Below are 18,256 nucleotides of genomic sequence, written 5' to 3'. Positions count from 1 at the left end.
TTGGCTTTTTTGGCAGCTACTGCACACTGCTGACTCATATTTAAATGATTGTAGGAATATCCTGTTAATTTTACCATTAAGGAGTATGTTTCAAGATATTGAAATAGGGAATGTAAGACCTGGTAACTACCTATTCTGAATCTCCTTGCTCTTTTGGCCCTCCCTGTCTGCTGCATCATTTCTCAACCTCAGCAATTTTAAGATGCTTGGACTTCGAACCCCAGAATTCTCCAAGCAGCAATACAAATTTGGAGCATATTAGGCTTGTCTAAGCTGTTCTTAGCAACCATAACCAAATTCAAGTTGATTAGAATTACAGTCCTTGAATAATAGACTTGGAAACAGGCCATTCAGGCTATCAGGTCCAACTCTTTTCTCAGTGCAAGAATCCAAATTGAATTATACTAACATTATGGTATGACTCATATAATTAAAGATAATGGATTGTATTCATCTACCAAACTAGAATGTAATATCACAAAATTCACAGACATGTGCCTAGTTTTCACAGTAGCTTTATATTTGCTGCCAGTGAATATTAGAAAGCAGAATGAACAAGCTTGCTACTGCAGGATGAATAGTGCTAAATGAAACAATACACAAGTAGTCCTAGATTTACAGCCACAATTGAGCCCAAAATTTATGTTGCCAAGTAAGATATATATATTAAATGAGTTTTGCCTCATTTTATGACCTTTCTTGCTACAGTTGCTAAGTGAATCACTGCGGTTGTTAAGTGAATAACATGGTTGTTGAGTGAATCTGGCTTCCCCATTGACTTTGCTTGTCAGAAGGTCGCAAAAGGTAATCACATGATCCCGGGACACTGCAACCATCATAAATATGAACCAGTTGCCAAGCATCCAAATTTTGATCACATGACCATGGAGATGTTGCAACAGTTGTAAGTGTGAAAACCGGTCATAAGTCACTTTTTCAGATCCATTGTAACTTTGAACAGTCACTAAACAAATGGTTGTAAATCAAAAAGAAAAGGATTACGTGCAATGGACTAGAATGCCCCCGTTTGGGCTTCATCTTGATCTTTCAAGACTGAGCACCCTTCCTTATTCCAGGTTCCCCGACTTCAGAAAAGATTCCAGGTAACCAGTCTTATCCCAGGCAACCAGTCTGATCTTCTCCACAATTGGGTTTTATTTCCATGGATGCAAGTTAATAATGCCTGAATCTAAGTAACATTTACTGTTTTCATGTTTTCCTTTATATCTTGAAAATACTAGGATCCCCCCTCCACAAAGAAAGCTGAAAATCCAAAGGCTGAACATGGAATGTCTCCAAGAAAGTCAGGAATCCCAAGTCAGCCCTATAGCTGCAAGTACAGATTGAGCCATTTTCAATATTATACTCACAGTGTGGGCTGGCAATATTCGTGGTACTTTTGATATGAAGGACGATCGTATTGGAACTGGTTGGGCATCCTTTATTTCATACTCCCCTGGGCCTGGACCTTGTTTCTACAACGTAATAAAATGTTTCTTTTTTACAAGTTTCATATATGTAAATACTTCCATAACACTGTTATTCCTAACATGCTGTAGTCTTAAAGACATTGCTAACATAATCAACACTTGTACTCAGTGCAATACAGCTACTTAATACTTGAAATACATGCAGCATATTTTGATAGCATGGATAACATTTGCATAACATCTCAGTGGGTCATTTGATTTGTACTATTGGAGAATTATGCCAAATAAGATTAATAATCATGAAATTAGTACAGATCCTATCCACCATATTCACTCAATTAACAGATTCTGAAAATCTAATATAGAAACTGAAAATCTAACTCAAGGTGCCTAGTACTGATATCCATCCATCAATTATCTAAATAGCATTTTCTAATCCTATGGTCTTATGCAGTCATCGTCCAATATATCCAACCACATGATGACCACAAAAGTTAATGTAGAAAAGACACATTTGGATTTTGGAATCCTTTGCAGCACCAACATCTGGAGTTAATCAGGTTGGACTCAACAGTTTGCATCTTTCCTATGATCAGTGTATGCTATTCACATAGATCAGGGGTGTCAAACTGGATTTCGTCGAGGGTCAGATCAGCATTGTAGTTGTCCTCCACAGGGGCAGGGAGATGGGGGAGGGAGACAGGATGGATGCCTCCTGCAGCACCCTGCCGACCAAAACAGGGAGCGGGGGGGCCACACGCGGGGGCCCCGAACTCCATTTTCAGCCAGGACTGTCTCCTGTAGCACTCTGCTGCCAAAATGGGGTACCGGGGTGCACACACACCCAATTTTGGCTAGTAGGCTGTTGCAGGAGGCCATACAGGCCGAAAATGGGTTGCAGGGAGGTCGCACACAGACCACCGTGCCTCATTTTTGCTAGCAGAGGCACCGCAGGCTGGTCCTTTGCTATTTCCAGGCTGGCCCTGTGGGCCAGATCTAAGTACCCCGTGGGCCAGATTCGGCCCGCGGGCCTTGAATTTGACACCCCTGACATAGATTCAAGAACCTACATTGACTTATTGCTCAAGATTTGTTCGTTCACAAGACGCTTATTAAACTTCTATAACAACTGAACCTGTGCATATCTAGAAAAATAAAGTGCAAACCTTTATACATAAAGTGAACATTATATCTCTGTTTATCCTGAATGGTCCATTTAAATTGGCACCTCCTTTGCAGGAACTTAGATGGAGATCTTTCTTACTATACGACCCATTCTTAAATGGAGATGCCAGGAACAGAATCTGAGATCATGTATTGTCTATTAGTGTTCTGTCCCCATCTCACACATGCACACAAACAGATAGTCAGGGGTTAAATAAAACTGGCAGACAACAAATTCTTTCGATAAGAGGTTTGGCAGCAACCCAGTAGCTGCTTGCCAAGAACTTTAGTCATAGAGGGAGGGGTTGTTTCTCTGACAGATAAACCCAAACAAGATACACACAGTTCAAGAATTGTCAAGTCCAGTCCGTATTAAATCCAAGGCAGATAACGTTGTTTCAAAGATACAATGTGACTCGCTAGTAGTTTGTTTTGTCCATCACAGAGTCTGAATGGCCACCTCACCCCCTTTTATCCCCTGTGGGGTGTGGTCCAGTGACTCAGCCTAATCTCTGGCAGGCCTCCTCTTCTGCTGCGCGCGCCTGGCTCTCCGACGCTGGCGTGGATCCAGCCAAGACTTATCTCCGTCACTGTCTGACTGCGAGGAGATACCTGGCTCCTGGCCAATCTCTTCTCCTTCAGGAGACACCTGAGGCATTGCCAGAGAGGAGGTTCCTGGAGAGGGAGGCCTGGCCAACTTCTCTCCTTCATGTTCGGAGCCTTCTCCCTCCGATAACACAGGCTCAGGTAACAGAGCCACAACAATTAGTAAGCTATGAGTTTTTTGTACAGCAGATAATTTAGGCAGAGTTGTGCCTAAATTTGGAGCAGTTTGGAGGAAGGAAAGGTTTAGCTGCAGCTATAGCTTCTCTGTGCATGTCTGCTTATTTGCCCAAATATTTGGTTGTATGGCTGCCTGCGGACAAAGAAACATCAAGGGTGACAATGCCCAGCACTTCACTTTGTGGACTTTCTTAAGCAGCATTTCTCAACTTTGGCAAGTCTAAGATATGTGGACTTCAGCCCTGAGCTGGCTGGGGAATTTGGGGGGTTAAAACCACACTTCTTAAGAGTTGCTGGGGTTTGATAACACTGTCATAGAGTAATGCACATTGATCCCTGATTGTGGGAGAAGCTTCAAAGTCTGTACTCTTGAAGATGGCAAGACAAGAAAGAACTGAGCCATTGGTGCCTTCTTTCATTCCATGTGGACCTCTGCATGACAGTCTCTGCAGCAAACCACAGTGATGCCAAAATGATAACGAGTAGAATTATGTAATCATGAAAATGAAACAATTATGTATTTGCAGGACCTCCAACTACATAAGTCATGTCATTTGCATCATCACACACATGTTGTCGTTTCCCCCTCCGCTCCCCAGATGCCCTTGTCCCCACCACACTGAGAGCCTACCTATGAGAAGGTAGAAAGGGATGAGAAATGGAATGGTCCAGTTAATTCATCCCCGCTGCCTCCCTGGGCATAGGGAACCCAGAGGAAAAGAGCTGTTTTGTTCTAGGAAGATTAGGAAAAGCTAAGAGCTAAGTAACACTGACTGATTTTGACAGGTTTGCAAGCCCCTGGAGTAATTACAGGATATCAGCTTTTGGCTTGCAAAAGCAAATAACCATATTTTAAATGTACAAACAACTGACACCGATCTTTTGCTGACTCATATGCTAACAAAGGCATTTTCACTGATCAATCTATTCTCAACTACCTGGAGACAAAAGTGACACCAACTAGTAAAGCAGTAATTTGTTTATTGTTATAAGACAAGAAAATAAATCTATTTATAGTTTGGAGATAGGCTAATATTTGTCTGTTGTTATTTCTGTGTTCCTATGTTAACATCTGTCATGTTCCTTTGAGCATAACACTACTGGTTTTGTACGTATTTGAAATAATCACATTTTCTATGCAGGTGTGTTCATACCTTTTTCCTTTGGGGCAACTCAGTTTTAGTCTGTTTATCCAGGATAAATGTTTAGGAGGATTTTCCATGCAAATATTTCTGAAATTTTCAAACAGGCATAACACAGTGGTATTTCTTAAAAAGCAACCAATGGGAAGTGAATCATAAGGAATTGTCACAGATTGTAACAACAGATATTTAAGACCCTTTGATAAGCATGTGTTGCATTTTAGGTAAAAAAAAATCACGTAACTATAATAAAAAGACAAAGACAAAATAGAAATTTTCAGGACTATAATATTGTAATAAAATACGAATAGGCCTATCAAAATATAATACAGGTTCAGGTTGTTCTCAGTTAACGACAACGATGCGGGTCATAATGTCCATCACTAAGTGACACAGTCAAAAAGTGCAATGTTGTGTGACTGCATTACTTAGTAACATCAATTCTAGCACCTTCAGTCATTAAGCGAATCACTGCAGGTCATCAAGCAAGGATATCATGTGGTCACAATTTGCAACCTCCTACCAGCTTCCCCATTGATTTTGCTTATAGGAAGCTGGCAAAAAAAAAGTCACAAATGTCAACAACATGACCTTGGAACACTGTGAGGGCTGGAATTACTTGTTCTGCCCCAGCTACAGACCCCAAAGAACGCAGCACACACAAAGTTTGTACAAAACTTAATTTACTAAAATAACTCAAGTCTTTTTCAAACAAAGGCTGTTAATAAACTTTCTTAATAGCCTGCAAGAATCCTAAAATAAGGTAATCACAATCTTACTAGAGTTGGCAGAAAGCCCAGAAGCAATTTTGCAGAGAATCCAAACGCGAAGGAGATTGAACTAAATTGTTCTCTACAGCTTGCTGTAATCCGCGTTCCTCCTTAAATAGGCTAAGGGAGTGGCCAATTAGCCCCAAGCCTTACTCTTGAGGTGACCTCCTCCTGAGGAGCCACTCCTGCCTTTTGGCAGCTCTACGCACCCGTGCATTGAGAAGAGGATCCTCCTCTTCGTCCTTTTCACTTAAAGGAGCTTCTGGAGGTTCTGAAGGCCCTGGCTGAATCCTTGCCTCTGGCACCACATCTTCTCCAGCCTCCTCACTGTCCGACTCGAGCACCAGCTGCACAGGCTGCTGGCATAGCATCACAGCAGCCTCCTCGTTGTCGGAATCAGCTACAATCTGCACAGGCCACTGACAGGCCACAACATTACTGAAGGATCAGTTGTATGTACCATTCAATTCAATACCATCACAAGTTTGAATAGTTGCTGAACAAGTAATTTTAAGTGAGGACCATCTATATTTCAGTATAATGAATACATATACAATGTACAACTTTTATTTTTATTCTATCGGTTGTAGAAACAATGATTTTAGCATACCTAAAATCTAAAATTAGAAGGAATATGCGTTGGCAGAAAGAGCTGAAATTCCTCAGCATACTTCCTAGGGTATATCTGTCACAGTTTTCCCCTCACTGCACAAAATATCTTCACCTATCAAACATACCAACAAAAGATCCAAAGCATGTAAAGCCAAGGGAGGAGGAAGACTGTTAAAACAGTACTTTGGCTCAAAGAACTCAAGAGACGTCCACAGATGTTATCTTTATTGTTGATTTTATGTGGTTAAATTAATAAATCTAATGATTCTTTGGATTTTCCAGTCCACATATGGTGGTCCCAGCATTCCTCTATTTTTAAGCTACTTATTTAAAATCCACCTTGGAATATGTTTCAAGAAAACATATGGAAAGAATGGAAAATATTGACTTAATAGAACCCCAGTGAACTTGAATAAATTTTCTAAAAATAAAATAATAAAACAAAACAAAAACAAAACAAAACAAAACAAAACAAAACAAAACAAAACAAAACAAAACAAAACAAAACAAAACAAAACAAAACAAAACAAAACAAAACAAAACAAAACAAAACAAAACAGTGGTTAAATGTTGGTTTGCTTTGCATTCTAAACCATCTTTCTGCTGTACCTGAGACAGAAACTACAAACAGAAGCTCATTGCAAAGCTCTTTATGCAGAATCTCCATCCTGTCCATGCCTAGCCCAAACCAATGGTCATTTATGTCCAACACTGTGAACAACACATGCAAAATCACTCTCTGGGCATCAATAGCTTTCACCTGCAAAGAACACCCCGGTTGCAGCTGTTCCAAGACAGGCAAACACTAAGATGTCAGTTCCAGTTCATTTGTTGCAAAATATTGGATAGCAGCTGTATCAATAACTCATTTAAAGAGTAGTTGTTTACATGGAACGGCTCTTCTGTCACAAGAGGCCACCTGGCACGAGGTCATTAATGAGATCCTCAAGGATTTTCAAATGAAAGGTTAACATCTATTTAAAAGCCAAAAAAAAAACAAACCCTCAGACAATTCACATTATACCTAGTTTGCTGCTGCTCTTTCAGAATAAATTCTGATCAGCTACTGTAAAATATATCTATATATCTATAGATATATATTCTTCCATTATAATCCTTAAAAAATGCTAACTTGATCTGGAAAATAGAAGAACTAGGCTTTTGAAGTTAAATTTGTCCTCTTGTTTTTCCAAGGCTTATGACCTGGCTGATATCTCAGAATTAGCCATGTATTTGAAAAACTACTCTAATTTATCTTCTTCTTTCGTCAGCAAGTTACCCTGAAAGTCTTCTAATACTAATATTTGGTTTTTTTCCCTCTCTTTTTTTAGTTTATACGCCAGCCATCTCCCTGACTTGTTAGCGTTCTCAAAACAATAATGCTTGGATCTTTTTATCTTTTGCGCCATTTCCTCCTGGTCCAATAAATTCAATCTATGTCTTGTCATCGACCACTGTTGTTTGATCGCCTCATCCCCCGGGCATTGCTGGAGTTTATCCTCTGCTTGCCATAGCTTATTGGTAAGCTCTTCTCTACTCTTTCTTTTTTCCTTGTTTTTGAAGGCAGTATATGAGATGGCAACCCCTCTCACATATGCCTTCATAGTATCCCACACAATTTCTTTGGGTGTCTCTTGGTTTCCGTTTTCTATGAAAAAGCGTTTGACTTCTTCGTTCAATTTCAGTATAAACTCTTCTTCATATAACAACTTAGTCCTTAGACTCCATCTCTGTTGTATTTTCTTTATATCGTGGTGCCAACTTATTTCAAGGAGCTTATGGTCTGCCCAAGCATTTATGCACATGTCAACCTTTTTAATTTCTAGGCCCAGTTTCCTGGTAGCCCAGACCATATGTATTCTAGACCAGGAGTTTTGTGGCATTGAATAGAAAGTAAATTGTCTGTCGTGGGGGTGTAAGGTGCGCCACATATCAGCTAGGTTTATCTCGTCCACTAAATCAAAAAAAGTCTTTGGTAAGGGAGATCTTTTATTCTTTTTGGTTATCTCGCATTTGTAATCGTATTTTGGATCTACTATTCCATTAAAGTCCCCTAGCATACATATTTCGTTATTTGCCCATTTTGCCAGCTGTTCATGCAATTTCCGGTAAAATTTCCCTTGTTTTTTATTCGGGGCATAGACCCCAACCAATAACACCTTGGCATTCCCTCTCATTATTTCTACTATAAGTATTTTCCCTTTTTCATCTTTATATTTACATTCTGCTTCTATTCCTTTCTTAACATAAATAGCCACCCCCCTTTTTCTTTTCTCCGCTAATGAAAAGAATACTTTACCAAATTTAGTATAATTTAAATAGTTGGCTTCTTCTTTTTTTATGTGAACCTCTTGGATACAAATTATGTCAGGATTTTGTTTCGCCAATTTTGAAAATATTATCCTCCTTTTTTTGTAATCATTTAAACCATTCACATTTAACGATAAGATCTTAGTATCGTTCATTCCTGTCACTGTTCTCTAGTCTCTAGTTCTTATTTACCTTTTAATGTTACTGCTCTCACTGGTCTAGATTTTTTCCCTCTTTCTTCTGTATCTTCCTTTTTCTTCTCCTCTTCTATGTCTTCTGTTGTGATTTGTTCTTGAGATGTGTCTTCTTCTGTGTTTACTATTTCGTTTTCCTCCTTACTAATTTGTTCCTCTTCACCTCCCCTTAATTGCTCTAGGAAATCTTGGGCGTCACTTACACAATCGATTTTGATTTTCCTACCTTGCCAAGATATTAGCATTCCTTCTGGCAAGAGCCACCTGAATATTATCCCTCTCCTATTTAATTGGTTTGTCAAAAATTTATAATTTTTCCTCCTCTCCCTCACTCTCCTTGGAATTTGTTTTAAGATGTTCACTTCTTTTCCCCCAAAGGTAATTTTTTCCTCCCTAGCAATATTATACAGAATGTCTCTCACTTTTTTCCTAGCGAACCGAACATGGACTTCTCTAGGAAGCCTGTTCCTTCTCACGTAATTTGTTTGGACTCTGTAGACTTCGTCGATCTCTCGAATTATTTCTTGCTTATCCTGTTGGAGAGTCTCTGCAATCAGCTCAGCCATCTTATCTCCTAGGTCCTCGTCCTTGTCTTCGACTATGTTTTGGAATCGCAAGTAAAATGAGGCCTTGTCCATCTCAAGTTGTATTAGGGCGTCTTCTGTTTCTTTATTCTGTGCCAGCAGGGTTTGATCGACTATGTCCAATTTCTTCTCGTTTTTTTCTATTCTTTGTTCCGCTTTTTGGATTCTGTTTTCATTGCTAGCGATCGAAATTTGAATCTCATTCATTTTGGCATCAAGTCTGTGTATATCTAATTTCAGTTCAGAATGGCTATTCAAAAGTTTTTCTTGCATCGCAAGCATGGTTTCTTGTATTGTTAACAAAGACGATTGTACCGTTTGCAATGTTGGAGTTGCTGGGGGTTTGTCTGTTTTCTGTAGACCCTCTACCAATTTCTGGGTAGCTGGAGATGACATTGCTAACGTGGGGATGGATGGCACTTTTTTATTGGTTTTTGCAATTGTTGATGTCAAACTTGCCATTTCTTTCAAAAGCGCTTAGAGAGTATAAGAAAGTTTTATGAAGGTCTATACAAAAGTGAAGGAATTGCGTCAAACAAGGTAGAGCAGTATCTGTTGGAAGCCAAACTACCGTTAATCCCTGAAGAAGAAAAGGAAATGTTAAATGAAAAGATCACTATAGAGGAATTAAAAACGGCCCTTTCTAAAATAAAGAAGAATAAAACTCCAGGCCCAGATGGTCTCCCCGGGGAATTGTACCAAAAACTTGATGATGCCCTAAAACTAGAGTTACTAGAAATACTAAATGAGGCTTTGGCGGGTATCACTATCCCAGATTCGTGGAGGGAAGCGTATGTGACGCTTATACTAAAAGAAGGTGCCGACCCGAAACAGATATCCAACTACAGACCTATCTCATTGTTGAACGCAGATTATAAATTGCTTATGAATATAATTGCGGAGAGGCTCAAAAAAATTTTAAATCGCTGGATACATAAAGATCAAAACGGCTTCCTCCCAGGGAGACAGATCAGAGATAACCTGAGAATAGTTCTAAACACCTTTGAATATTACGAACAACATCCTGAAAAACAGCTGGCCTTAATGTTTGTCGATGCCCAAAAGGCATTCGACAACTTGAATTGGACATTTTTGATAAATCAAATTGACCTAATGGGATTCGGTACCAACTTTAGGAAGATGCTTGAGAACATCTATAAAAACCAGAGGGCAAATATACTAGTGAATGGAGACAGAACCCAGTTGTTTCAGATCCAAAAAGGAGTCAGGCAGGGATGCCCCCTTTCTCCCTTATTATATATTTTGGCACTAGAGGTGCTACTTAGTAGGATAAGAGCCAACAATGATATCAAAGGATTAAAGATTAGGAATGAAATATTCAAAACCCAAGCTTTTGCTGACGATGTAGCCCTCATAATGGAAGACCCATTAGATTCCGGTCTAAAATTAATGCAGGAAATTCAGGACTATGGAGAGGTGGCGGGCCTTAAACTCAATAAGGATAAAACTAAAATAATAGTGAAAAACATGACAGATCTACAAAAGGAAGAATTGGAAGATTTATTAGGCCTCCAGACAGTTAGGAAAATAAAATATCTGGGAATATGGATCACCGCGAGATTCTCCTCATTAAAAGATGATAATTATATCCCCCCTCTGCAGAAAATACACCAAGACCTTGAAAGATGGAAAAAGCTCAAATTGTCTTTGATTGGTAAAATTGCAGCGGTTAAAATGAATATTTTACCTAAAATTTTGTTTTTATTCCAAAACATTCCGTTTTCATTAGACAAAATTTTTTTTCTCGATTTGAACAAATACATCAGAAACTTTCTGTGGGAGGGCAAGAAATCGAGGATATCTTTTAAGGTACTCCAAGGGAAAAGGAATTTGGGAGGTTTTGGGCTCCCTGACTGGGAATTATATCAAAAGGCGGCAAAATTGATCTGGATCAAGGAGTGGATCAAACTACAAGATAGGAGAACCCTGATTTTGGAAGGACATGACCTTCTAGAAGGATGGCACTCCTACCTTTGGGATATAAAAAACAAGAAAAAAATCCTATTTCCACAAACACAAAATTAGGGAGACTCTTATTCGCACGTGGGCCGAAATTAGGCAGAGGATCTATACCAAGGTACTCAACTGGCTTTCCATTATGGAAGTGTTGACGGCACCAAACAGGAGAGATGAGTATAAATGGAGCACATACAAGGACATCCTCGATGAAGAAGGAAAACTTAAATCGCTGGACCTATTGAGGGACCAGGGCCTAAACTTGGATTGGTGGAACTATTTTCAGATTAACTCAAGATTCCAAAAAGATAGAGATAAATTTGGTATAGCAGCAAAATTCAGATACTTCGACAAAATTATTTGGGGAACAGATAAGAAAATGTTATCAAAAATCTACAACTTTTTATTAGATGAAGATAAGGCAGAGTCCATAGCAAAAAAATCAACTGAACATTTGGGGAAAAAATCTAGGACATAGACTAAATTTTAACGATTGGGAGATAGCTTGGAACAGAAACTACAAAATAACCAAATCGACAACGTTTAGGGAAAACCATTACAAATTGTTACACAGGTGGCATCTAGCCCCTGCGAGGCTAGCCAAGATGTTTCCAAATTTCTCTCCCACATGTTGGAAATGTGGAAAAATGGTCGGCACTTTTTATCATCTATGGTGGACTTGCCCTGAGACTAAAAAGTACTGGTCCAAAATTAGACATTGGCTCGGTGAAATAACGGGGCAAGAGGTAGTCCTAGCCCCAGAGCTTTTTCTCCTAGGCATAACTGAAGAAGGCTTTAATAACAATAAAACCCAACTGATAATCCAGATTATAACTGCGGCTAGATTAGCCTTCGCAAAATGCTGGAAAAACAAACTTATCCCCTCAGAAGAAACTCTAATAAATAAGATCCTAGAGTGCACAGAAATGGCGAAACTGACAAGTGAGTTAAAAAATGAGGACAATTCAAAATATTATGACGTATGGGGTATTTGGTACCACTGGCTGAACAATAAGATGAAAACATGATCCTAGAATTTTGACCTGGCACATCAATCATAGGTATATTGTATAAAATAATGTATTGTTAAGGATGAAGTTTTTTTTTTAACTTTTGTTTCACTATATTGTATAAACACTGCACCTCCGAAAGGAGAGATAGATTGTATATTTTCTTTTTTGTTTTGGAAAACTCAATAAAGTATTTATAAAAAAAAAAAAAAAAAAAAACTACAGGCATTTAAATCCTAATCCGAACAACAACAAAAACAGTGATATGTTGCATTTTTAAAAAATACCATGCAAACAAGCATAACTTTCTTGAAAGGAAAAAAGGTGAATCACATCTCCCAGGGAAGAGGCCTATAGCCTATAAAGCCAATGAAAAATTTTATATGTTTTAAAGCTTGCTGACAGCATCCTTCTAATTACATAAACACTATGGTGATTTTGCTTCTCCCTAAATGCACCTTTTTGCCTTGATTCACGTTCAAAATAGGGCCATGTCAACCTGACAGCAATCGGTTTAGAACTCAGTTGATAGGTGGTAAAGTTGATGTAGATGCAGAACTCAGAGAATGGTTTGAGAAAAGACCTGCTTTTCAAGGAGTATGTTCTTACACATTTTCTCCTGCTGTTTCCTCAGGGTGAAAGAATATTATGTTCTGAAACCACACAAAGCTTTACTAAACCTATTTATAGGATATAATACAGAGGTGATTATGCACACAAGCAGTAACAGAGTTTCTAGCTTCTTCATTGCAAGACAGAAACAAGTTTGGGATTCCAAACAATCAATAAACCCAGCTACGAAATTTGGAATTGAAAGCGTGAAAGATGTGACACAATGGAGGAAAAAATTTTTTACACATTTTCCTCAGTTTTCAATAAACAAAGGTTTACCAGTCCCTAAGAAGTATATCTGGCTGTATAGCTGGCTTGTTCCCATCTTTTGGTTTTAATTTGTAATTGATTTGATTGTGGTATTTTTAAATTGTGGGCCGAAACTATTTAATATCTTTTTAAATTGTTTTAAATTTTGTATGCTATGTTTTTATCTTGGCTGTTCACCTCCCTGAGTCCTGTTGGAGAAGGATGGTATAAAAATCAAATAAATAATAATAATAATAATAATAATAATAATAATAATAATAATAATAAAAATATAGTTTCACTCAATATTGTATAGATATATTGTCTCATCACCTCAAGGAGAATCCATTGGGTGTTCATGAGAAAGTATCCATGCATGTTTAAATATGTAGATAGACCCCCAAGGAAATATCCTGATTAAGCAACAGGATCTTCTCTTACATCTGACTCCCTGTATATATAATTGTGTGCTTGGAGAAGTACTTCCTGTCAAATCTAATAGGTATGTCAGAGAAGGGAGGGAAGAGGCTGAAGTCCACTGAAGTTGGGAAGCTATAACAAATTTGAATAGCAAAAGCACTTAAGACTTATATACTGCTTCATAGTGTTTCACAGCCCTCTCTAAGTGGTTTACAAAGTCAGCATATTGTCCCCAATAATCTCGAGCCTCATTTTACTGACCTCGCAAGGATGGAAGGCTGAGTCAACCTTGAGCCAGTCAAAATCAAACTCCTGGCAGTGAGCAGTGAGTTAGCCTGCAATAGTGCATTCTAACCACTACGCCACCACGGTTCATAAATAAATATGTGATAGTCTCCATGCAGTTATTCAGTGGTGAGTGGGATGGGGGAAAGTAAGGTTCATGTGTAATTCCCATCAACAGAATCAGAAAGTGAGGTTGTATCCTATTTATTTACCAAATCCAGGTTTAATATAACTAAAAGCAAAATTTTTGCAAACTTTGAGGGGAAAAATGAAAGGTATCAGTTTAAATTACACTATAATGGTTATATTTTGTAGTCCGTATCTCTCAGAGATCCTTCAAAGCCCAATGGCTCAACTACTAAAAGATTCTGATTTGGTGAGCTGCCAAAATGTAGATCTTAAATTTAGCTGGGTGGTTTTCCATTTTGCTAAATCAGGGCTGCATAAACTGTTTATGTGGCATATACTGGTAGGTTTTACAAGGTGTGTTGGCAGATGCCTAGGCCCAAAGAAGATGCAGGTGAAGAACAAAAGTTAAAATTGATTTGTTTAGTATAATAGCAACTAAAGTTAATTAAAATTGCAAGTATATGTAATAAAATTAAACCTATGGATCCATCAGTTTAATGCACTTAATGAGTAAATCAATCATATATAATTTACCTCCTCATTAATGACAAGGGAGAAATGTACCATAGCTTTAAGATATTACTTACAACTATGGACCACATATTGCACATTCCTTTTTAGCATGTGTCATACATGTGATTATGATAAAATTGATAGGGTTTGATCACAGCTGCCATCATGCCTTTTTAAATCAAGGATAATGGTAAGCAAATATTTGAAGCAGTGGTGAAATCCAAATTTTTTTACTACCGGTTCTGTGGGCGTGTCTTGGTGGGCGTGATGTGGTTTGGTGGCTGTGGCTTGGTGGGAGTGACAGGGGAAGGATACTGCAAAATCTCCATTCCCACCCCACTCTGGGGCCAGCCAGAGATGGTATTTGCCAGTTCTCCGAACTACTCAAAATTTCTGCTACCGGTTCTCCAGAACCTGTCCGAACCTGCTGGATTTCACCCCTGATTTGAAGGGTTACTTTATTGCCTTTGCCTCAAGCAACTTCCCCTTCTTCTTTTGAAATGTATAGATACATATGGTATAAAAAGCAAACAAACTTCAAGAGTTAGAAGAAGACAAGGATTGCACTGTCTGGAGGGCACCATGAAACCTTGAAAGACTGTTTAAGTTATTGATCACCCCCTAAAACCTCAACATGAAGCAATTCTGTTGGCATATAAAAGCTGCAAGCCCTCCTTCCACTGCCATCATTCCAGATATATATTAAAAAAAAACACAAAAAAACAGAAAGTCACAAGTGACCTCAAAAAACGCTTACCTTAGATAATAAATGCACCCCTGGAGAATTGTGGCATGAAGGCCTAATACTATTAATCATGGACCAGCTGGGGACAAAATTAATAATATAGAGAAAGAAAACAGTGTCATCTGACATTTCCACCCAGACAAGATCATTTACTGCTTCCCAACAGCTTGCCTGGATTCCTTCTCAATAGCTTAGCTGATTATCTTCCTTCCCATAGTGCAGATTTTTGATGGCTAATTTCAGCAAAATATGCCTTTTTTCTGCTCAGCGGTAAAAGGCATGTGGGAATCACTGTCATAAACTGTCATTTCTGTGCATGAACATGTGTTAGGAGCGACGGAACTGACACATTCATTCTCCCCCCCCCCCATCCTTTGTGGTACAACGCTTTCACTTGATAACACATTTTTACAGACAAATATGAAGTGGGGAAGTACAACATTGCTTTGTAATAGAGGGAAAAGACAGACAAATGTAATTAGAAAACTGCCTCAGAACGACGGAGATAACATTCTTGCAAGGCACCATGACCCAATACTTACAGTATGTGTTTTTATAAACCTCTTCCCTAAATACACGCTCATTGATTTGACAACTTGGCCATTAAATCATTAAAAAGTCACAATGCATTTAAATCAATGGACAATCTAGTCCAGGCTCCTGTTATTCAATCGTAGCCATCCCCAGGCATATAGGAACCCATCACAACTGCCAATAGTGTTGCTTTACAGATGTTCCAAAGCATTTTGGAGCAGAAAAAGCCAACTAGAAAAAGGACAGGTACTTTTGATTCAAAGCCCATCGATCCTAACATGTGGTGAAACCTACTGTGGGAATTATAAGCCTCATAATTATAAGCCTTTTTTAAAAAAAATTGATTTACATGCCGCCCTTCTCCAGAGACTCAGGGCGGCTTACAATGCATTAAGCAATAGCCTTCATCCTTTTGTATATTTATACAAAATCAGCTTATTGCCCCCACAAACTGGGTCCTCAATTTACCTACCTTAGAAAGGATGGAAGGCTGAGTCAACCTTGAGCCTGGTGAGATTCGAACTTACAGTAATTGCAGACAGCTGGTGTTAATCACAATGCTATCAGTCTGCTGAGCCACCAGGCCCCACCTTGATTCAGAGCTGTTGGCAAGACCTATGTATAATACCTTTCTCATTCCAGTTTTTAAGTCAGAGAACCACAGTCATTATCCTACTTGAAAGCAGCAAAATTCCACAAATAAATTATGACCTGGGTCAAGCAAAAGCTTTCCTTTTCCATCAATGAAGAACCTATTTCTTATCATCCCTAGTCTTGTAACAGAAAACAATTGCCCAAGTCTTCACATTACAGATCAATTGGAGTTTTTTCTGCTTGTTTCAATGTTTTTGGAATTTCAATTATATTGCTACTTTATTATAACGAATTAAATTCCTTCTATTGCCATTAGAACTGCTGTTCCTGATTGTTACCTTCTCTATAATATCATTGCCAGTGCTGATTTTTCTGTTGTTTTTTTTTTATTGCAAAAGTTTTACAATTACATTTTCCACACAGTATACTCATATCAGGTAAAAAAAAAAACCCTTAATATAAAGCTTGTATAAAACTTGAACCCCTCCCTCCCCATTACAATTTTTCTTTTTATCTTGATTATATTAAAATATTTCTAATACATTATTTTCAAATAAAAGCTATTTGATACTTCCTAGTTTGATATTTGTTCTGAACATATTCTATCCACTTTTTCCATTCCCATTCATAAGTCTCTTGTGAACAGTCTTTTAAGTATGCTGAGATCTTCGCCATCTCTGCAAAACTGGCCATCTTCAAAGTCCATTCCTCAATAGTGGGCAAAGCTTCGTTTTTCCAATATTTACCTATCAACAATCTTGCTGCTGTTATCATATACAATATCAATTTTGTTTCACCCGATGTAAACCCCTTAACTATACCCAATAAAAACAATTGTGGAGAAAATTGCATTTTTTTCCTCAAAACATTCTGCATAACCCACCAAATTTTTATCCAAAAAGCCTTAACTTTCTTACAAGTCCACCAAACATGATAATATGTAGCATCTAAGCAGTCACATCTCCAACATTTTGGCTGAACATTAGGGTACATACACGACAATTTCTTAGGGTCTAAATGCCATCTATAAAACATTTTATAAAAATTTTCCCTCAAATTCTGCGACTGTGTAAATTTAACATTCTGAACCCAAATTTTTTCCCATGTTTCCAACATCACTGGCTCTTCAAAATTTTGTGCCCACTTAATCATACAATCTTTAACTAGTTCAGTTTCTGAATCCCTTTCTAACAAAACATTGTAAAGCCTTTTAATATGCATTGGACCTTTCTCTTTTATATGTCTAACCAATTCTTCCTCATGTAACATAATACCAGTTTTTTGGTCCTCTTTCCATCTCAATTGCAATTGATTATATTGTAGCCAAGTTAGATTAATCCCTTCAGCCAACAGTGTCTGTAGTGTCTTCAGCTGCCATCTGCCCGCATCTGTAAAAAGAACCTCTTTGTATAAAAACCCCCCAAGTGACATTATATTTGTATTCCACAAAGTATGACCAAGATCCAGCCATAGCAGTATTTTATAATCCCATTTGAATCGGTGCTTCTTCCAAACTCTCATCAAAGAATCTCTAAGTATATGGCTTTTGAATACTTTGTCGACTTTGTTGTCATAAAATAAGTAAGCATGCCATCCAAATTCAAGATCAAAACTTTCTACATTCAATATTCCAGTCTTTTTCCTTCCAAACCAGTCACTTGTGAGAGTCAAAGCTGCTGCATCATAATATAGCTGTAGGTTTGGAAGTTTAAGACCTCCCCTTTCTGGAACATCTTGCATAATTTTCAATTTCACTCTCGGCTTTTTCTAGTTCCAGACAAACTTATTCAGTCCAGTTTGCCATACTTTCAATTGTTTATCACTTTTAAGCACCGGAATCATTTGAAACAGAAAAAGAAATCTTGGCAAAATGTTCATCTTAACTGCTGCTATTCTTCCAAGTAAAGACAGTTGCAGTTTTTTCCAAGTCTCCATATCTTTCTGCACCTCTCGCCATAACACCTCATAATTATTTTGAAACAATTTCATATTTGATTCTGCAACCTGGACTCCTAGATATTTTACCCTTGGTACAACCTCAAAACCTGCCCTCCTTTCAAGCTCATGTTTACGATCTTGTGTCATATTTTTAACTATCATCTTAGTCTTTTTATAATTCAGTCTAAAACCTGAAACTTTACCATAGTCTTGTATAATGTCCTTCATCAGGATTATTGATTCCATTGGCTGTGTTAGGGT

The 18,256-nt window shown here is 38.1% G+C and overlaps 1 protein-coding gene across 1 annotated transcript in view; it reads right to left on the bottom strand.

Moving 5' to 3' along the window:
* The window catches only part of STPG4 (sperm-tail PG-rich repeat containing 4), a 37,426-nt gene that overhangs the window by 1,134 nt on the left and 18,036 nt on the right, over positions 1–18,256 (bottom strand). Inside the window, exon 6 of the mRNA XM_070932337.1 lies at positions 1,371–1,475. Within this exon, the coding sequence (XP_070788438.1) occupies positions 1,371–1,475 (105 nt within the window). The remainder of the gene's footprint in view (positions 1–1,370; positions 1,476–18,256) is intronic.

This window comes from Pituophis catenifer, unplaced genomic scaffold (genome assembly GCF_029215685.1).
Source record: "Pituophis catenifer annectens isolate HBS135680 unplaced genomic scaffold, rPitCat1.0.hap2 SCAF_1, whole genome shotgun sequence".
In the NCBI taxonomy this organism is placed as follows: Eukaryota; Metazoa; Chordata; class Lepidosauria; order Squamata; family Colubridae; genus Pituophis; species Pituophis catenifer.
Note: the sequence above shows the minus strand (reverse complement) of the source record. Positions and strands in the feature narration are given on the sequence as shown.